Genomic DNA, 22523 nt, shown 5'->3' with positions numbered 1-22523 from the left:
ATCCTGTGCTGTATTTGTTCCCGTACCCTCTCTAGTGTTGGAGTTGTGTTGTGCCATCTGCTACACCTGCTGTGATACACCACGTCTGGTGTCATCTACCAAGCCTGGTACATCCTGCCACGTTTTGCATCACCTACCGTCAAAGTACCATCTGGGCCCAAGCCGCTGCTACTGTCTTGACTATTACAGGTACCCTTGTGCTTGGACTTTGTATAGACTTGGTACACTGTTGCTTGGCCAGCACTTACCCCACTACAGTGGTCCACATACCCACAGATCATGACACTGACTGTTCGCATCCATTACTAAGGTGGCGCTTAGTGTTAGCCGGTGAAAAGGCTAATACTAACTCCCATTATAACCCAGGTACCCACCGCCACCATGGGTGCCCTGCCTTTTTAAATTGAAGCCCCGCCTTAGTAATGGACGCTGTCAATCAGTCAGTGGCCATTACTAAGGTGGTAGTAAAAAAGTTAAAAAAATACAAGGACATAGAAAAAATATTTTATTCAAATAAAAAAACCCACACAATCCTCGTTACCATTTTATTGAGAGAAAAAAAACGCCGTTATCGAAGTTTACCTCGAATCCAAAGTAGTCCAACAACCGAACCGGTAAAAAAAGCATAAACCCACAAAAAAAAATTGTAATACATAAAAATTGGGTCCAGCACTGGAGCCGCAATTTCAGCCAGCTGGGCCCTCTATCTAAGCCTATCATGTGTGATACTGTCTTCTGAGACAATACATCCAATTCTATTCAGTGGTGTAGTGGCCTAAAGGGCCTTTTACACCGGCCGTTACTCTGATCGCTCGTTCCCATACATTATTATCATGTTGGCAGCGCGTCTCCCGGTTTACACAGGGAGATGTGCTGCCAACAATGATAATATTTTACTTTTTTAAAACGATACAACCAGCAGATGATCGAGCGTTTATACAGGGCAATTTTTTGTAATGAGCGTTCTATGAACGCTTGTCTGCACAATAATCGGCCAGTGTAAAACCCCCTTAAGCCTTATAGATTTGCTATCTCCGATATGTAAACATGTGTCTCGGGGCTTGTGCGATCTTTTAAGACCCTAGCAATGCCCCTTGCACTACTTATGTATTGTGCCTGTCAGTGTAAAACTGCCATAAAGATAAAGATGCCCACAGCACTCACACAATTAACCGGTTCAGGACCGAGTTATTTTGAGCCTTCTGGACCAGACACCGTTTTTAGCACACGTTAGTTAAATGGCTGAAACTTTTTTATTTGTTGGGTTAACAATGTGAGTTCTGCAACGTATTTTTCGTAGATAATGTATGTTTCTTTTGTCATCATTTTATACACATCCTTTTTGTTATTTTAGAATTTCCAGACTTATAATTTGAAAATAATTGTAAAGAAATATGCTTTACTTTCAGCTAATTTTTTTCTGGTAATAATATAGTTTTACCCTAAAATAGACCTTTTATTTGTGATCATCATTGTCTAACGGAAATTTTGGTATATTACATGTCTATTTTAGGGTAATTGGGTCAGGGCTAGCATTACGACAATGATTGATGTGGGGAAAGTTTTGTTTGCGGTGGTATTTATGTGTATTTATCATTTTGTTTTTTTGCACTTTATCCTACTTTTATTTTTTTATTGTTATGGTCTGTCCCTCAAAGGCCAGAAAAGACCTTTGTGGGACTTTATTATAATTTTTTTTTTCTTTTACACCTTTTTTTTCACCTCAGCTAATTAGACGCAGTAGCAGTTTCTCACTAACAGAATACCGGCAATCATGTGACCAGTCACATGATCACCGGGACCAACAGAGGCAGCAGTGCTGCTGCTGCCTTTGCCTCTATTCTATACACAGCGCTCACTGAGCACTGTGTTCAAGCAATCAGAGAAGATAGAAATAGTAAAAGCTACTTCTATCTTCTCTCCAGGGTCAACGGCAGTCACTGACTGCCTGGCACCCGACATTCAGCTGCCCGATCACTCGGGCAACCAGCTAAAACCCACGCTGTAGATACACTATGGTGCCGGTTTTAAGGACCTAGATTGCCAGCTGTATATATAAACAGTTGGCGGTCGGCAACCAGTTAAGTTCAGGTTAGAGAGGATACAAAATTAGAAATGTCCAAAAATCCTGGTTCAGACCGTCACATACTGTAAAAACTCCATGACTGCATGTATATGGCAAAAAAAGTTTGTTTATTAACCCATCGCAATTCAGCGTGCAACCTTTCGACTCGCATAGGAGTCTTTGTCAAATATGACAAAGACTCCTGTACGAGACGAAACGTTGCACGCTGTATTGGAATGTGTTAATAAACACTTGAACTTTTTTGCCATATGGATGCTGTCGTGGAGTTTTTACTGTTAGGGTAAAACTGACAGGCATTCTTTTAAGCCTCTCCCCTGAGATATACACAGATGGGATACCGTCTTTAGGCCACTGACTATGGAAACCCATCGACACCTAGCGATCACGTCACGAGGGCGCCAATGGGGTGACAGAAGGATCCCTTTGTCCCTCTGTCTAACCACTTTGATACCGCAGTCGCTATTGACTGCAGCATCTGAGGAGTTAAACGGTGGGGATGTTAGTTATCTCCGAATCCGCCATTGCAGCAGATTGTCGGCTGCAATATACAGCAAAGGCCTTATTCACACGAACGTCTGCGTTTTGTGCGCGCAAAAAACGCAGCGTTGTTGGTGCGTTGCAGTTGCGTGTGTCATCAGTATGTGGTGCGTGGCTGCGTGATTTTCGCGCATATGGCATCGTTATGACACCCTGTTTTTATGTTAATAAACAGAAATGAAGGAGGTGGTTTCATTTGTTCCTTCATTTCTTTAACAACTGTTGCGCGAATCACGCGCAGCACACGGAAGTGCGTCCTTGTGTCGCGCGTGATTTTCACGCACCCATTGAATTCAATGGGTGCGTGATGCGTGAAAAACGCCCAAGTATGGGACATGTCGTGAGTTTTACGCAGCGGACATACGCTGCGTGAAAATCACGGACAGTCTGAACGGCCCCATTGCGTTACATAGGTCCGTGTGATTTTCACGCGCGTATTACGGCCGTGAACTACGTTCGTGTGAATAAGGCCTAACACCCGCTGCGGATGGTGCAGGCGCAGTTCCTTTACCGGGACCATCCCTATGTCGTACACTTATGGTGCTTGCCGCTATTTCTTAGCGCCATTGCCATAAATATACAACAGATGGCACCAGTTAATCCATTCGCTGTCGGGGGAATTTTAACACTTTTGCTATACACAAAAAATGAATTAATTACAAAATAAAAAAATCATAATGTACCCACATTACCATATATTTTCTGAAAGTAGATACATTTTGAAAAATCTCTGAGATCCAGACACTGTAAACATTTGAGTCATGGAGTTGACAAATGTCCTGAATATGTGCAGGGGGTGATTAGATATGCAACTACTCATCTTTTCACCTTTGTAGTAGGAAAAAAACAAACCCTAAGGCCTCGTTCATAAATCGGCCGGCATTAGGAATAATAGACCCCTAATGGGGCTATTCACACGACCGATTTTTTGACGGCCGGAAAAACCGGCCGTCAAAAAATAGGACATGCTCTATCTTCGCTCGGGTACCCGGCCGCCCGGCTCCCATAGAAGTCTATGGGGCCGGGTATTACACGGCCATCACCGGGATGTGTCCCGAGTGATGGCCGGGTTTTCCGGCGCTTGCGCTCTATCTCCTCCTCCTCACAGCGCAGAGTGCATGTGAGGAGGAGGAGTAGATGCCATTCGGACGAATGGCATCGCTGTACACTGTGTGGCAGGGCCGGGGTGTACAGCAGGTGGAAGGGAGCGCTGCGCTGGCTCCCTTCCCCTGCTTGTTTTAAAAGCACCCTGGCCCGGCGACACCTTCGATGGCGCCGCTAGCAGCTGCAGCTGCTGCGGCTGCTACTACTGTAGCGACGCCACTATAGCAGAGCGGGGAAGTATCTCCCCGCTCTGCTATGTGCTAGCCGCACTTTAGCTCCTTGAAGGAGCGGAATCCCCGTGTTTTCGGGGATTCCGCTCCTGGACAGAGCGCTTGATGTCTCTGTCCATATCTGGGCAGTGACATCAGGGGAAACTCCTGAAGCGGAATCCCCGAACACATGGGGATTCCCCTTCAGGAGTTGCCGCTGATGTCACTGTCCGGATCTGCCCGGCCCGGCACGGCTGCAAAACTTAATGCAAACCGGCCGGGCAAAATGGCCGATTTTACCGGCCGACACTCGGGCGGGACCCGGTCGTGTGAATCCCGCCTAAGGCCCCCTGCACACGGCCATAATCACAGTCCGTGATTACGGCTATGGCCGGCCGCAGACAGCCGCGGACAGTCGTCCGCTCTCCCAATATAAAGTATGGGAGCGCGGTCCGTAAAATAAAAAAATAGGACATGTCCTATTTTTTTTACGGAAGCTTTCTACGGCCCGGACACCTACCCGTAAATATACGGGAAGGTTTCCGTCGGCCATAGAAGTGAATGGGTCCGGAATTACCGATTAAATCTATGGTCGTGTGCATGGTGCCTTAATAAGACTCCCGCTCCTGAGTCTTCTACATTTCCTTGTGCTTCCGCACAGAATATTCAGATCCTAGCCACAGCGTCCCCGGCCTAGATGTGGACCGCGGTCCACAAGTTGACTATTGCTGCCCTATTGTAACACCCCTGGACACACAGACTTGTCACTATTGAAGCCAATTACTATTTAATGTAGATGGTATTTTACTCCACTACATTACTGGGACTTATAGATAAATTATTAACATCACAGTTCTTACATTACTTCTTACCTTACTTGCAAGTAAAGAATAACACTAATTAAAATTATTATATGATCAGTTTTTAGTTTATTTGTGTGACAGATTATGCTACATGCTGCACATTATATATCTACATTATGAGGAAGTATAAAAATCTAGGCTTAGTTAATGTAGGCTTGGTCATTTGGCATTTATAACTTTTATCCCACAGTATATCCAAGCATCAACTTTTGGATATACAGTATATAGTGGGCATGTCATTTGCAGTTCCCTGAATTTTCCTGATGGCTGCAATCAGCTCTTAAATGCTATGTAAACCTTTGAGTGGCATTTTTTCAAAAATAAAAAGGTCAGTCAGTGTGATTGGTGCAACTTTATAAATAGTTTTTATTAAAAATTATTTTTACTTTTTGAGATACAGCTGCTCTGTTTTCTTTATAGAGAGCAGCTGTATCGTTCTCTAAATCCTGTTCCTGTCAGGTCCACGGGATTGATGTGTCCAGTGTCAGCGGGTCCTCCTGTAATGTATCACATCTAAGCTCATAATTTAGGCTTCGTTCACATCTGCGTCAGGCTTCCGTTCATGGGTTCCGTAAGACCTTTCCGTCAGGGGAACCCTTGAACGGAAACCATAGATTTCCGTTTCCATTTCCGCTGCAAATGGTTTCCATTTTGTTTATGTTCCATGAGGTTTCAGTTTTTTGCAGAATCAATAGTGCAGTCGACTACGCTATTGATCCCGGCAGAAAAACTGAAACCTCACAGAACGGAGACAAACGGAAACCATTTGCATCGGAAGCATTACCATTGAAATCAATGGTAATGCAAATGGAAAGCTATGGTTTCCATTTGGTTTCCGAGAATGGGTTCCCCTGATGGAAAGGTCTGACGGAACCAATGAACGGAAGCCCAACGCAGATGTGAACGAAGCCTTAGATGTAATAGATTACAGGTGGATCCTGTGTGTCAGGTACACGCAGGACTTGCTGACACTGAACCCGCCAGATCCGTGGGACTGATGGATTCAGGTCATAGCGAAAGATACAGCTGCTCTGTGTAGAGAATACAGAGCAGCTGTATCTCAAAAACTTAAAATAATTTTTAATAAAAACTATTTATAAAGTTACATCAATCACACTGACTGACCTTTTTATTAAAAAAATAAATATACCATTAAAAGGTCTACATAGCCTTTAATAACAGGTTGAACTTCATAGACTATCAAAAAATTCCTTTTGTGACTGCACAACGCCAATTCATACAAAAAGTTACTCATGCAGCTGTTAATTATCTTTAGTGTCGGGGAGCCATACTCTTATAATAGTGTACGGCCAAGACCTGATCCAGGAACATGAAAAGAGCATTAAAGGGGTATTGCCAGAATGGTCAATTATCACCTATTGTGTGGAGAGGCGATAATTCTGAGAATACCTATAATGATGGGGGTAGGGAAACAGACAAGTGAGCCCTAATCTACCCGCCACTCAGTCCCTGCCTACTTGCAACGACCCGCTCTAGGCGACGGGGTACAACTGGGTGACGGTCCCTACGCTCAGTAAGTGCACGACAGACAAACAGACAAGGGTACACAGAAGCCAAGGAAAATGGGGCAGTTACCCACAGCAACACCGTGAGCAACAAGAGTGGTGAACGAGCCGAGTCAAACCAGGAGTGTACGAGGTACCAAACGCAGAGCAGGAGAGTAGTGAACAAGCCGAGTCAAACCAGGAGTGTACGAGGTACCAAACGCAGAGCAGGAGAGTAGTCAGTAAGCCAGGGTCAGTATGAAGCAGGGTCAAATAGTTCAGAAGCTGCAGCAGGGCCAGGAAACCAAACGAGAAGAATCACAAGCAAGGAGGAACAGGAAAGGCAGGTATAAATAGACAGAGGGCGGGAGCTAGCTCCGTCTGGCCAGGCTGTGATAGGCTCTCCCACTCCTAAGCCTGCCATCCTGAGTGGTGGAAGATGGAGTCAGTCTCACAGACATAGAAGCAGGTGCAGACTGATTACCTATGGGCGTTGACACAGAAGCTGTGCCTGGCAGATCCTTTACAATACCCTTTTAAGACTGATTCCTTTATTTACACCTGATGCTGCATAGAGCAATGCTAGAACAGTTGTATAAAAAAAGTAAATGATAAACATGTCACGCCAGAGTATAAGATACACGTAGAATGTATCACATATGACAGGATAATCCACGGAAGCGACTATTCATAAAATCGAATTTGTGACTCAAAACCAAGCCTGTTAGTACACTGCCTCTAGATGTGTAATAATGAAGAATGTAATCCATTTTTCTAGGAGTGCTTTGTTAAGGATGATATATATACACATATATGGTAAGGTCACTAGTTTGATGGAATAGTGGGAAACAAAAAAAAAATTTAAATTTTCCATTCGTTCTTCATCATCACGACAAAGTATGCGTCACTGTCTATAGAGGCACTGACCCCACTGTAGTAATTCAGGAATTCTTCTTCTGTCACCTAAAAAAAAACAAAAAACAAGAACTTAAAGCAAAAAGAAACATTTGCACAGTATGCCAAGCCTGCTGCTTTTCTTCCATCTCATATATGAGCATATTTATATAGTGTTTTATGCAATGACACATACCAGTCCATCCTTGTTATTGGGTGAATCAAAGTTCTCCAAAAATTTCTGGAAAACTTGTCTCTCATTCCACTCTCCATTCTGATATTTCTGGTGAAATTTTGGGTTGTAGACGCCTTTCAGGTCTTCAATAGTAATTACTCCATCTCCTGTCTTATCCATTTTCTGAAAAGCCTGTAGTATAACTTGTCTGCGAGCACTGGACATTGGAGGCTGCGGAGAAATAATGAGCTCTCATTGTTATTACATTTGTAGCTGTTAAAAGATTTATATAGTTATTATATCCACATGAAAAGCAGTAAACAATAAATGTCAATAAAATAATAATCATAATGTTAATTTATATAGTTCCAACATATTCCACAGCACTTTACAATTCAGAGGGAACATATACAGACAATATCAGACATTACATAGTAACAAAATAATTAACAAATCAAAGAAGAGCTTACAATCTATGAGGAAAAAGGGGTGCATGAGCCGATCAGCCGACCAGTGTCTGTGTATGCATAGATATGAAGCGCATTAGGGAATGTAATAGGCCTGCCTAAAAATATGTATTTTTAGCTCACGCTAAAATCTGTAGATGTTGGGAACTAATCTGTTTGCCTAGGGTAGCGCATTCCAGAGAACTTGTGCGGTACAGGAAATGTTTTGGAGACGGGAGTGGGAAGTTCAGATTCCCACTCAACGATCCCCACACTGATCAGCTGCTCCGGCTGCCTCCGGGCATCAGGAAGCAGTTTGCTCCGGTCACGAAATAGCGGCCAAGCAGTACTCCAGCCAGGGCCGCACTTACCATGAGGCGAGTTGAACCTCTGGCCTCAGACGGTACCCTGCAGAGTCTCAGAGGGGGCGGCATTACAGAGATGCTGCCCGACGTTTCCACCACTTATCAGCAGCTGCAAGATGTGCTGCCCCCTTAAGAGAACATCTCTCCTGTGCCACCTTAATAACCTCCCCCCCTGACTTCCCCCCCTGCTCTCCACCCTTATGTCGCCATTGTAATATGGTCCTGCTCAGTGTAGGGACGGAGAGGGCGGCGAACAGGGTGTGTCTGCACTGCACTGCTGCCGGCATGAAGTGGCTGAGGGGCAATACTGCCATGGACTCACCACCTCTTCTACTGATTTTCTCTGGAGTCTCCCTGCACAGCGAGAGAAGATCCATATAGGCAGCTACCTGCACAAAAGGTCAATGTAATGTGTATGTATAGTGTGTAATGTATGTACTGTATGTGTAAAGTATATGTGTATGTATCTGAGCGTGTGTGTGTGTGTGTGTGTGTGTGTGTGTGTGTGTGTAATGTATGTATATACAGTATGGCCTCACACACACACGGCCTTTTTTTTGCGGCCATCTGAACTGATGACGGTGCCCGGCCGTCGCTTCAGATGTTCAGGTATTGGATCGTACCCAACTCTTCCCGGTACCCCTGGTGGCGTTAGGTACCGTGGTAATAATGGGAGGTTGGTGCTAGCTTTTTTACTTGTTAACAGTAAGCACCAGCCTTAGTAATGGATGCTGTCAATCAGATAGCGGCCATTACACTGGCGATAATAATGTATTAAAAAAAACATGGACAAAAGAAACCGTTTGTAATTGAACTAAAAACTCCCTCACAGAACCCGCTTTCACCATTTTATTTAAAAAAAAACAACAAAAAAAACATAGATCAAAGTAGACCAAAAAATCTACAACGTAGTCCAAACGGTCCATTGGAACCAACCGGAAAAAAAAAAAAAGTATGAAAAATAAAAAAATATACACTTCTCTTCTCCCCTGCAATGCACTAGAATCTAGAGGTTAAAGAAAAATAATTCCCCTTCATGTAACTCTGCTACCTGTCAACTGAAAAGCCATTTGCCAGAGGGAAAAATGTTTCCACATGGCGGAGTACCAAGTCCCAGGCCCAGATAAAGCTTTGTTTTACTCCACCATTGGGAACATTTTTCCTCTGGTGGAAGATTTTTTAATTGACATGTTGCAGTACTCTTGGGCAAGTGCTGTGTGCTGCCTCCAGGCTAAAATTTCGGCCAGCCCTGGGCCGTTGGTTCCCTGCCCCACCGTTTTCTCTCGTAGACCACAGCCTGGTTTAGGCCTGCGGTCTACAACAGTCCAAGAGCACGCTGTTTACGTAAGCAGCCTAGCGCGATTACGTTACTGCATCATGCCATCCGCGCTAGGCCGCTGAAATCAGCAGAAATTCAGAACGTCCGGCTGGGGTTACTCGGGGGTGGGGCACCTTTCTATAGTTCGCCTCAGGCAGCAAAGGAGCTAGGTTCACCTTTGACTGCAGCACGGCCGATATGCTGTGTACGGAGCCAGCTCCGCACACCGCATAGTATGCAATGACATCCGGTACCTGCAGGCAGCAGGAGCTGCTGCTCGGTGCAGGGTCTGGGTGTCAGACACGCACCGATCATATACTGATGACCTATCCATAGTCATCAGTTGTCAGGTAGTGGAAGACCCCTTTACACACTAAAGTACACACTAAACATGCTATGAATACAGTCTGACTTTGTATATACATTGCTTTACTTATCATTCATTATCCCCAGGATCCTAACTAAACAAATGGAAGACAACAAGCAGGAGTTTGTACATGCATGAAGTAAGTCTTTGGGAGCCATGTTTCTAAGGGTATGCTCACGTACAATAAAAATCGTCTGAAAATTACGGAGCTGTTTTCAAGGGAAAACAGCCTCTAATTTCCAGGCATTTTTAAAGGTTTTTTTTGAGGCGTTTTTCACAGTGTCAATGGAAAAACTGCTCCAAAAACGCCTCAAGAAGTGACATGCTCCTTTTTACGCGCCATTTTTTAAAACAGCGGAGTAAAAACACGCCTTGTAAAATGATTCTATTTTGTACATCAGGCATCTTGTATCCTAAAAGACTCCATCTTGTGCTTAGTCATTATTCCTTTAAGAAAAGTATATTAATGATGATATGTATGTTTCTCAGCTATTTGTTTCTCTGAATTCTTATCTAAAGTTTGCTACAAGAAATGTGTGTGTTAGGCTTCGTTCACATATGTGTCAGGGCTCTATTCTGATGTTCCGTCGAAGCTTTCCATCAGAATGGAGTCCTGACTGAAACAAACTGAAACCATAGGTTTCAACTATGGTATTGATTTCGGCAAAACGAAGGAACCCTTGCACAACTGAGACAAACGGAAACCATTGGCCCCGGATCCGTCACCATTGAAATCAATGGTGATGCAAACGGAATCCTATGGTTTCCGTTTGTTCCAGTCAGGGTCCCTTTCTGACGGAAAGCTCAGACGGAACGTCAGAACAGGACCCTGAAGCCTTAGCCTTGAGCTTGCAATTCTATGAAAATGTCTTTCATTGTAAATGAAAGACAGTAAGATAAGAGTTCATTCTGGCCTGAAAGAAAATGGATACTGTTTGTAGCAAGGGCAGAGATTATGTAGAATTTCAGGGGAAACAGGGCAAGAGATAACATTGTATTCATGCTTGAAAAATGGTATTGTTCAAAATTGCAGATGCAGCCTGACGTAAGCATGTCATGAAAATTATAATATTACATTTAAAATGTATTGTATGTCAGTGATTAACTCAATATGAAATATTCTCATTGTACGCTATTGGCTGAATGAGAGTCATTGTCACATTGCCTCTGATTGGTTAACACTAAGCCCATCCCCCTTTCTAAAGATATTACTGTCATTGTTTGATCAACAAACGTCATAGGAGTATTTTGGGTATACAAAGCATTGTCTCTGTGTCTCTTACTTTTCTCAATAATAATGATTGGATTTATTTGGATCTGAACAAGTGTACTGAGACAGGTGTCAGTTGGCACACCTTCCTAAAACTTCAGTCTAATATACTTTTGGCCGGAATTGCATCAACACGCCTCATCTGAAATAAACGCCGTATTTCACATTAATTTCAATGGGAAGCTGTTTGAAGGCGTTTGGCTAGTGTTTTTCAAGGCTTTTTTTTAGGCGTATGCCGATTCGAAATACGCCTGAAAACGTGTGAACATACTACAGATTGTATCCACACTCTGAGTATGCTCACATTCCTTTCTGTTTTCAAGGTGTGTGTTTTAGTTATAATTCTTGTTAGGCTACATTCATAAAACAGTAAAAAAATGGCCATTAAAAACTGATCCGTTTTTCATGGCCGTTTTGCATCAGTGTGTCTCCAAATTTTCATCCATTTCCAGTCTGTAGTTTTTAATGGCTGTTTGTCATCTGTTTGCCATCCGTTTTTCATGGACATTAAAAAAATTGATGTTTTTTATTTGTCAGGGTCTTTTTTTCCCAACCCCCTGAAAACACCACAGTGCCATGTAGATAGTGCCGCAATGCCCCTGCAGATAGTGCCACAGTGCCCACTGTAGGTAGTGCCCACATAGATAGTGGCAGTGCCCACATAGTGCCACGGTGCCCAGTGTAGATAGTGCCATCGTGCCCACATATAAAGTGAGATGGTGTTCACATATAAAGTGCCATAGTGCCCACATAGTGCCACAGTGCCCATGTAGATAGTGCCACAGTCTACACTGTAGATAGTGCCACACATCCCCTAGATAGTGCCACACCAACCTCAGATAATGCCACACCCGCCTAGATAGTGCCACACACCCCCTAGATAGTGCCACACACTCCCTAGATAGCTCCACACCCCCCCAGATAGTGCACCACCTATCCCTATAGATAGCACCACCCCTCTCCCCTGTAGATAGCACCACTGTAGCTCCCTCTAGGAGCGGAGGCCCCAGCCAGAGCGTTGCCGATGCTTCTGGAGGAGCCCCTGACGTCAATGTCCATATATTAACAGTGAAGTCAGAGGCTTGCTCTAAAAGCGGAATATCCGGCCAGAGTGTCATAACGTTCTGGCCGGGGACTCCGCTCCTAGAGGGAGCCCCTGACATCTCTGTCGATACATGGAGAGTGATGTCAGGGGCTCCCTCTAGGAGCGGAGTCCCCAGCAAGAGCGTTGCCGATGCTCTGGCCGGGTATTCTGCTTCTGGAGGAGCCCCTGATGTCAATGTCCGTATATGGACAGTGACGTCAGGGGCTTTCCTCTAAAAGCAGAATCCCTGGCTAGAGTGTTGGCAACGCTCTGGAAGGTGATTCTGCTCCCGGAGGAGCCCCTGACGTCACTATCCACATATAGACAGTGATGTCAGGGGCTCCTTCTAAGTGGGGAATACCCGGCCAGAGCGTCGGTAACGTTCTAGCGGGGGACTCCGCTCCTAGTGGGAGCCCCTGATGTCACTGTCCATATATGGACAGAGACTGTCAGGGGCCCCCTCTAGGAGCGGAATCCCCGGGCAGAGCCTATATGGACAGTGACGTCAAGAGCTTTCCCAATGTGTGCATGTAGCCTAGGCAGATCATTGGAAAGTTCACAGCAGCAAAGACTATCTGATATAAATATGTCTGTCTTCCACTTATAAGACTGTATGATGGATATGGATGGCAGGGTTGAATGTTACCGAAACAAATAATAGTGATATGACTATGCATTATGCTAAAAGGCATAATTAGGATTAGCATAAGAGTAGTTTGGCTCACTTAGGCGTTATTTAAAAGTGAACTTTTTTTAGCCTTTTTTTTTTTGTTCAAGTGGATACAAACCTATACCCATACATCTGTTTGGATGCCATTATAAAAAAAACACACTTAGGGTATGTGCACACACAAAATAAAAAGCTTCTCAAAATAGGGAAGGGAAAACAGCTCCTGATTTTCAAATGTTTTTTAATCAAAGTCATGTTTTTGCGCAGCGTTTTTAACGCCCCTTTTTGGAGCTGTTTTTCTATAGAGTCTATGAAAAACGGCTCCAAAAACGGCTGAAGAAATGACATGCACTTCTTTTTCATTGTCGTTTCAAATGCCCCATTGGAACAGAACGGCGTTTTTACCATTGAGATGTTTGGAGGCGTTCTGCTTCCGATTTTTCCGCCAATTTTGGGACGTTTACGGCTGGGAAAACAGCTGAAAACACTCCATGTGAACATACCCTTATACTTTAGTTTATATGTTGTTGTTTTTTTCAATCATACGCCAAAAGTAGACATGATTAGAATTTATCTGAACATTAGAAGACTATGGATACATTACAATTTATTTCTGTATATGTTTTTTTTGCATACAGTGTATAAGTTTGATATAGGCTAAAAACATGGAATAGATCCTAAGAAACATTTTTATACATAGAAAATCTGGTTCACTGAGAACCTGCAAAGAGCAGCCACTTCTGAAACATGCATAGATTAAATTAAAAAAAACTATAAGGCCTCGTGCACACTTCGTTCGTGTTTTAGCGGCCGTTTTTGACGGATCCGTGGGCCCTTTTTGTTGGCCGTGTGGTTTCCTTGTGCACTCCCGTATGCACTCCGTGTTTCCGTTTCCGAGCGCCGAGCATGGTACTGTCCAGGTTGCTGAAAGAGCAGGGTTGTTCAGCGCCGATCAGTGCAGCCCATTAACTCTTTCAGCACCCTGTAACTAGCGCTGAAGAATGACCATGCCCGGCTCTCGCAAAATACCATTTTAATGAAATAAAAAAAATCAGTTCATACTTACCCAGAACTCCCTGCATTTTCCTCCTGTCCGGCCTCCTGGGATGACGTTTCATCCCATGTCACCGCTGCAGCCAATCACAGGCTGTTGTGGCGGTCACGCCGGACTGGATGACATCAGAAGGCCGACCTCCAGGGATGGCGCTTCATCCCACGTGACCACCTCTGCAGCCATACAGAAAGGTCTGACTGGAGGAAGAAGAGGGACTCGTCACCAAGACAACGACCGGGGTACGTACAGTGAAGGAAATAAGTATTTGATCCCTTGCTGATTTTGTAAGTTTGCCCACTGTCAAAGACATGAACAGTCTAGAATTTTTAGGCTAGCTTAATTTTACCAGTGAGAGATAGATTATATTTAAAAAAACAAACAGAAAATCACATAGTCAAAATTATATATATTTATTTGCATTGTGCACAGAGAAATAAGTATTTGATCCCTTTGGCAAACAAGACTTAATACTTGGTGGCAAAACCCTTGTTGGCAAGCACAGCAGTCAGATGTTTTTTTGTAGTTGATGATGAGGTTTGCACACATGTTAGATGGAATTTTGGCCCACTCCTCTTTGCAGATCATCTGTAAATCATTAAGATTTCGAGGCTGTCGCTTGGCAACTCGGATCGTCAGGTCTGGAGACTGGCTAGGCCACTCCATGACCTTAATGTGCTTCTTTTTGAGCCACTCCTTTGTTGCCTTGGCTGTATGTTTCGTGTCATTGTCGTGCTGGAAGACCCAGCCACGAGCCATTTTTAATGTCCTGGTGGAGGGAAGGAGGTTGTCACTCAGGATTTTACGGTACATGGCTCCATCCATTCTCCCATTGATGCGGTGAAGTAGTCCTGTGCCCTTAGCAGAGAAACACCCCCAAAACATAATGTTTCCACCTCCATGCTTGACAGTGGGGACGGTGTTCTTTGGGTCATAGGCAGCATTTCTCTTCCTCCAAACACGGCGAGTTGAGTTAATGCCAAAGAGCTCAATTTTAGTCTCATCTGACCACAGCACCTTTTCCCAATCACTCTCGGAATCATCCAGATGTTCATTTGCAAACTTCAGATGGGCCTGTACATGTGCCTTCTTGAGCAGGGGGACCTTGCGGGCACTGCAGGATTTTAATCCATTACGGCGTAATGTGTTACCAATGGTTTTCTTGGTGACTGTGGTCCCAGCTGCCTTGAGATCATTAACAAGTTCCCCCCGTGTAGTTTTCGGCTGAGCTCTCACCTTCCTCAGGATCAAGGATACCCCACGAGGTAAGATTTTGCATCGAGCCCCAGATCGATGTCGATTGACAGTCATTTTGTATGTCTTCCATTTTCTTACTATTGCACCAACAGTGGTCTCCTTCTCACCCAGCGTCTTACTTATGGTTTTGTAGCCCATTCCAGCCTTGTGCAGGTCTATGATCTTGTCCCTGACATCCTTAGAAAGCTCTTTGGTCTTGCCCATGTTGTAGAGGTTAGAGTCAGACTGATTAATTGAGTCTGTGGACAGGAGTCTTTTATACAGGTGACCATTTAAGACAGCTGTCTTTAATGCAGGCACCAAGTTGATTTGGAGCGTATAACTGGTCTGGAGGAGGCTGAACTCTTAATGGATGGTAGGGGATCAAATACTTATTTCTCTGTGCACAATGCAAATAAATATATAGAATTTTGACTATGTGATTTTCTGTTGTTTTTTTTTAAATATAATCTATCTCTCACTGGTAAAATTAACCTAGCCTAAAAATTCTAGACTGTTCATGACTTTGACAGTGGGCAAACTTACAAAATCAGCAAGGGATCAAATACTTATTTCCTTCACTGTATGAACTGCTTTTTATTTTTATCAGCGGCCTCTTCTCTCTATCAGTGCTGGATAGAGGTAAGTGGCTGCCGATTAGTGTAATATCTCTAATATACTTCTGCCCGCCCTGCCGTTCCTAGGCAATGGCTCCGTCTTACACGGACGGCACACGGATGCCTTCTGTGTGCCTTCAGTTTTTATTGACGGCCCCATTGACTTGCATGGGCCTCACAGTCACGGAATCTCAGACCAAAGTAGGACATGCTCTACTTTTGTCGGAACGGAGCAACGGGACCGTCAAAAAAACTGAAGTGTGCATGGCCCCATTGAAATGAATGGGTCAGGGTGCTAGCCGTCAGAAAAGCGGCTAGCACCCTGAAGAAAAATACTGAAGTGGGCATGAAGCCTAACAGGCGCTCGGCTAACTGGTTGAGGGGCTTGCTTAAGTCCCTATAGAAAGTTACCGGCTGATAAAATGCTGTGATTGACAACTTGGCAAATTACAAATTTCCGCACTATGTTGCGGTCTTTGGGTTCCAATGCCTATGAAATCAACTTTAATAATAGCAAAAGAAGAGAATTTGAAAAACAAAATTACCACTCTTAAAGGCATCGTCCAGCACCAGTTTCCTTTGTTCCAGTAACAGCACAACCTTTGTTATTGGGCTGTGTCTGGTATTTCCGCTCAGCCTCATTCACTTGAATGGGGATACACTGCAGTACCAGACACAGGCCATGGACAAGAGTGACGCTCTTTCTGGAATAAAAACAAACTCTTTTGACTTATCCTGGAAACCTCATTATGGATGACTTCTGTCTAAGATCTCTGGAGTGTAATATTAGTATATGTAATGATTTTTTAATTTGTATAATAGATATGCACATTTCTGATTATGAGCTCTTCATTAAAAAAAATCACAAATAAAGTTTTGATGGGGGATATTAGACACGTGAAAAGAATACTTCTAGAAATAGGAACTTGATGAACCAACTAATACATTAGAAAATTGTATGCAAGAACAAAGGCGTGTCAATTTTTACAAATACATAAGCCATCTATTGCCTGTTATTTTTTCTCTCACCCTGACAGAGTTCAAGAATTCATCAAAGTTGATAGTTCCATTTTCATTTTTGTCAAATTGCTCAAACATTTTCTGTATTTCTTCTGGCTGTAGAGAGAGACCATAATTTTGCAGTCCTTTGGAGAATTCTTCTAAATCTAAGGAGTTACTGTAATTATCATCCATGATACGAAAAGCCCTGTATTTTGGTAAATAAGAAAAATATAACATCTGACTTTTAATAAAAGGTGGGCTTGATGACAAGTATATATGGGTAGTAACTTCATCCAAAACAGAAAATTTCATTTCCATAAATAATAATAAAAAAAATCACCACTAAATTTGAAAGGGGTATTCACAGTTTTCATTTTTGCATTACACATTTGCAATATAGGGAACCCTACAGTTTTCTAATATTTTATAATATTGCTCACATATCTTTCTTATAATAGTGCAGTAGACCCCTGTCTCTGCACAGTAGAATGGTTTAGCTCATGTACCAGTCCTGTGTAATGTATCCATGGGATACTGAATAGGACTAAACATGGCGCTGATCATTTGATCCCTGGAATTAATTTTGTCACTTTTGGAAAATAAAGGGTAGAGATTGCGGTAAATGAAAATTGGCTGAATAGAATTGTTTAATAACTCAGGGAAAAGAACAGCTTTAAATGCTAAAGGCTATGTCCATCTTCGCAACCAATTACCGTATTTATTTATTTTTATTGTCCTAATGCATCTAAAATAAAGAATGAAGCAACTTTGTTTATATTCCTGATTAAAAATGTCCTTTTCTTTTGTTTTTCTTATGCAGACCTGTGTGTCTCAATGGTAACAGACAGCAAACAAACCCTGTGTAGTCTGATCCTGTAGACACAGTTCCTTTTATCTTTGCCCTACTTCTTGCTAACTCACCGGGGACAGATGGAAGAGAGTATTTCTGCAGTATCAGTGTCTGCATACGTTATGCATAGGATGCCAGGTTAAAAAAAAATGTATATGCAGGAGGCTGCACTTTCCTATACAGTTAAAAAAAAGAAAAGAAAGAATACCAATGTATACCTTCCTGGAGGATACCAAATTGGGATGATGTCCTTTTATGTGATAGCTACCTCTGCACCCCCTAGAGCAGGGGTCTCAAGCTAACGGGGCCTGCGGACCGCATGCGGCCCCTGGGGCTGTCATCTGCGGCCCGCGGGACACAGAGCCGCTAGTATCGGCTCTGCTCTGAGACTCTGGAATTCCCTGACATCGCTGTCCACATATGAACAGCGATGTCTGGGGCTTCCCCAGAGCCGGAGTCCCGGGCAGAGCGCTAGTACAGGCTCTGCTCCGGGACTCTGTGGAATTCCCTGACATCGCTGTCAACATATGGACAGTGTGTCAGGGTCTTCCCCAGAGAGGAGTCCCGGGCAGAGAGCTAGTACAGGCTCTGCTCCATGACTCTGTGGAATTCCCTGACATCGCTGCCCATATATGGACAGTGTGTCAGGGTCTTCCCCAGAGTGGAGTCCCGGGCAGAGCGCTAGTATCGGCTCTGCTCCGGGACTCTGTGGAATTCCCTGACATCGCTGCCAATATATGGACAGTGTGTCAGGGTCTTGCCCAGAGCGGAGTCCCGGGCAGAGCGCTAGTATCGGCTCTGCTCCGGGACTCTGTGGAATTCCCTGACATCGCTGTCCATGTTTGGACACACGATGTCTGGGGCTTCCCCAAAGCCGGAGTCCCGTGCAGAGCGCTAGTATAAGCTTTGCTCCGGGACTCTGTGGAATTCCCTGACATCGCTGTCCATATATGGACAGTGTGTCAGGGTCTTCCCCAGAGCGGAGTCCCGGGCAGAGCGCTAGTATAGGCTCTGCTCTGGGACTCTGGGGAAGCCTCTGACATCGCTGTCCATACATCAACAATGATGTCAGGGGCTTCCCCAGAGCAGGAGTCCCAGTGATGTCAGGAGCACAGCTGGAGTCCCAGGAAGAGCCTACTAGCGCTCTGCCCAGGACTCCAGCTCTGGAGTTGCCCCTGACATCTCTGTCCATATATGAACAGTGATGTCAGGAGCAGAGCTGGAATCCCAGGCAGAGTGCTAGAAGCGGCTCTGCTCCGGGACTCCAGCTCTGGGCAAGCCCCTGACATCACTGTGGTAACATCTGCGGAGGGCACTGTGGCAGCATCTGCGGAGGGTACTGTGGCAGCATCTGCGAAGGGCACTGTGGCAGCATCTGTGAAAGGCACTGTGGCAGCATCTGCGGAGGGCACTGTGGCATCATCTACGGAGGACACAGTGGCAGCACATACAGAGGGCACTGTGGCAGCATATACGGAGGGTACTGTGGCAGCATCTACAGAGGGCACTGTGGCAGCATCTACAGAGGGCACTATGGCAGCATCTACAGAGGGTACTGTGGCAGCATCCACAGAGGGCACAGCGGCAGCATCCACAGAGGGCACAGCGGCAGCATCCACAGAGGGCACTGTGGCAGCATCCTACAGAGGGCACTGTGGCAGCATCTACAGAGGGCACTGTGGCAGCATCTACAGAGTGCACTGTGGCAGCATCTACAGAGGGCACTGTGGCATTATCTAGGGGTATGTTGCATTATCTACAGAGGTCACTGTGGGTGGCATTATCTACAGAGGGCATTGTGGCATTATCTACAAGTGGGTGTGTGGCAGTATCTACAGAGGGCACTGTGGCCTTATCTACAGAGGGCACTGTGGCCTTATCTAGGGGTGTGTTGCATTATCTACAGAGGGCACTGTGGCAGCATCTACAGAGGACTGTGTGGCAGCATCTACAGAGGGCACTGTGGCAGCATCTACAGAGGGCACTGTGGCAGCATCTACAGAGGGTACTGTGGCAGCATCCACAGAGGGCACAGCGGCAGCATCCACAGAGGGCACAGCGGCAGCATCCAAAGAGGGCACTGCGGCAGCATCCACAGAGGGCACAGCGGCAGCATCCACCGAGGGCACTGTGGCACTATCTAAAAAGGGACTGCCCAATCTTGACATGTGTGCTAACTGAGTCTCCGGATTGCATTTAGCGACACTTAAACTGGAAAGCTGGATTGTTGAAATAAGCACGTGGAGAAATATCTCACATTTTAAACCTAGCGGTATTATTATAGTAATGTAGTATTATTATAGTAGTTCAAATAACTAATTGATTAACAATAATTTTGTATTGTATAAAATTTGAAAGTAATGTGGCCCGTCAACTTCCCATTTTTTCTATATGCGGCCCACTTACCCGGCCGAGTTTGAGACCCCTGCCTTAGAGCTATACACCTTGATATTAATGAGGAAACACAGAAACATTAATTAAGATTTTGTACTACTTGAACTTACCTTCCAAGACCTTTAATTCCAGATGCCCCTCTTGCCAGACATTGCAGTCTCAGCTTCTCTACAGGGTCCCGGCATTGGGGAATCTGGCGCCGAGCTTTAGATATCATGTCTCGCTCCAGTTGAGATATTGAAGCCATGAAGTTCCTGGGAAAACACAAAACAATTTCAGATAGGACTGGTGAACTTTTAGGGTAAGTGCACATGATAACTGGCTTTTACGTCTGAAATTACAGACTGTTTTCAGGAGAAAACAGCTGCGTCGTTTCAGACGTAAATGATCCTTCTCGCATTTTGCGAGGCGTCTTTGACGCCCGTAATCTTGACCTGCTCTTCATTGAATTCAATGAAAAATGGCTCAAATTACGTTTCAAAGAAGTGTCCTGCACTTCTTTGACGAGGCAGTCATTTTACGCGTTGTCGTTTGACAGCTGTCAAACGACGACGCGTAAATGACAGGTCGTCGGCACAGTACGTCGACAAACCCATTCAAATGAATGGGCAGATGTTTGCCGAGGTATTGGAGCCGTATTTTCAGACATAAAACGAAGCATAATACGCCTCGTTTACGTCTGAAAATAGGTTGTGTGAACCCAGCCTAAATATGTAAGCAAATGCAGAGACAACCATTGTGTAAAGCAGCAGACATCCTAATGCTTTTGTAACGTATCACACATGCTTTGGAATAATATTAAATGATATTAATATTAACTCTATAGCAATCAGATCTTTTTTATTATAGGTACTTTATTTTTTTCAGTTTTTCTTTTGTATAATGACAAATCACAGCATAAATTGGCATTATAGCGTCCTTGGCCGCGGGCTGTTCGGTTTACTTACCTTCTGACACCCGTAGCGATGGATCTGTGAGCGCTGGTCCTCATCTCCTTCCTAGGAGACACCAGCGCTCACTTACGATCCGTTCCACTGTGTCCCGAAGGGTGCGCACGCTCGTGCCCGCTCTTAAAAGGCCAGCGCGCACATGAAAAAATCATCATCATCAACTCACATGATTTCCTGGACTATAAGAAGGCCTCTGCCCTTCTGATCCTTGTCTGAGCGTTGTTTGTCATATCCTAGTTTGTCTAAGTAAATGGTCCCCGTAGTGTTTTCCAGTTCCAGTGTTCCCTATTCCTGTATCCTGTATCCCATGCTATCCTGGTCAAGTGCCGTGCTGTGCTGTAGTCATGCTGTGCTGTATCTACGCCTGTCCTGCTGCTTCACGCCTGACGTCTACCCGCTGCCTAGTCCCAGTCGAGCCTGCCTTGCTACTGTCCGAGCTGCCACAGGTACCTTATACAAACTGTGGACTGTGATCTGCATCCTGTTTGCCAGTAGCCATCCTGCCAAGGCGGTATGGCCCAGTGGGTCCACGAACACAACATGGCAGTACGCTAAGGCCATGGACCCCTCTGGTGGATCAAAGACCATGACAACGTCACAAGAGATGCTGGCGGATATGCTAGACCTCCGGTCTCGACAGGACCAACTCCTCCAGGCCTTGAACATTCTCGCACGTCGGCAGGAGGCACGAGCTGCCATTCCTCCTACTACACCTCCTGGCAGTACTGTTCCTCAGACTACACTTCCTGGCAGTGTTGATCCTAGTTTTTCTTGGCCACTTCCTGACCGCTATGATGGAGATGCAAGTACCTGTGGTGGAGTTTTCAATCAGTGCCAGATCCACTTCAGCCTGTATTCTAGGGCATTTTCGTCTGATGGCGCAAGGGTCGCTTTCATCATCTCTCTTCTTACTGGCAGGGCCTTGCATGGGTGAATCCTAGCTGGGAGAGACAAGGACCAGAGATCCGTGACTTCGAGGGCTTCCTCCGGACATTTCGCACAGTGTTTGAGGAGCCTGGACGAGTCTCCTCTGCAGCGGCTTCCTTGTTGAACCTACGCCAAGGAGACATCTCCATGGTTGAGTACGCCATTCACTTCCGCACCCTGGCGAGGGAACTGTTGTGGAACAATAAGGCACTGGTGGCTAAATGCTGGCATGGACTGTCTCCTAAAATTAAGGACGAACTTTCCGCTCGAGACCTGCCATCTACCCTGGATGACATCATCCTTCCGGCTGCCCGGATTGATAGAAGGCTCCGAGAACGGCTTCAAGAGGTTCGTCGGGAGGGAGGTCTTCCTAGTCCGGTCCCTACCTGTCTTTATTGCGGCCTCGGAGGCCATCTTGTGCGTCTGTGTAAACTAAAAGCCCCAAAGCCTAGGGTTGGTAGGAGAGACGACCTTGGGCAAAGAAGGACTCCCGTCTAAATTGTCCATACCCATGACCATAGTGTCCGGTGAGAAAACGCATCAGGTCTCTGCGTATATGGACTCTGGATCCGCTGCCAATTTCATTCGTAGAGACCTGGTGGA

General features: G+C 45.0%; 1 protein-coding gene across 1 annotated transcript; it reads right to left on the bottom strand.

Annotated features, from left to right (window-relative positions):
* Positions 1-7165: 7165 nt before the first annotated feature.
* On the bottom strand, positions 7166-20299 carry CAPS (calcyphosine). The gene is made up of 4 exons (XM_075850190.1): positions 20154-20299; positions 16827-17004; positions 7395-7604; positions 7166-7267 (listed from the first exon to the last, which is right to left on the bottom strand). Exons 1-4 carry the CDS (start codon positions 20288-20290, stop codon positions 7166-7168), a joined length of 627 nt encoding a protein of 208 aa, XP_075706305.1. The 5' UTR covers positions 20291-20299.
* Between the last annotated feature and the right edge of the window lie 2224 nt (positions 20300-22523).

Source organism: Rhinoderma darwinii, chromosome 1 (genome assembly GCF_050947455.1).
Source record: "Rhinoderma darwinii isolate aRhiDar2 chromosome 1, aRhiDar2.hap1, whole genome shotgun sequence".
Lineage (NCBI taxonomy): Eukaryota > Metazoa > Chordata > Amphibia > Anura > Rhinodermatidae > Rhinoderma > Rhinoderma darwinii.
This window is presented reverse-complemented; position numbering and strand designations above follow the sequence as displayed.

Excerpts from the sequence above, each read along its gene's own strand:
- CAPS (XM_075850190.1), bottom strand. The coding sequence starts at position 20,290 with ATGGCTTCAATATCTCAACTGGAGCGAGACATGATATCTAAAGCTCGG. Across the intron at positions 17,005-20,153 it reads GGAATTAAAGGTCTTGGAAG|GGCTTTTCGTATCATGGATG; the intron begins GTAAGTTCAAGT and ends ACCAAAATACAG. Across the intron at positions 7,268-7,394 it reads CCAATAACAAGGATGGACTG|GTGACAGAAGAAGAATTCCT; the intron begins GTATGTGTCATT and ends GTTTTTTTTTAG.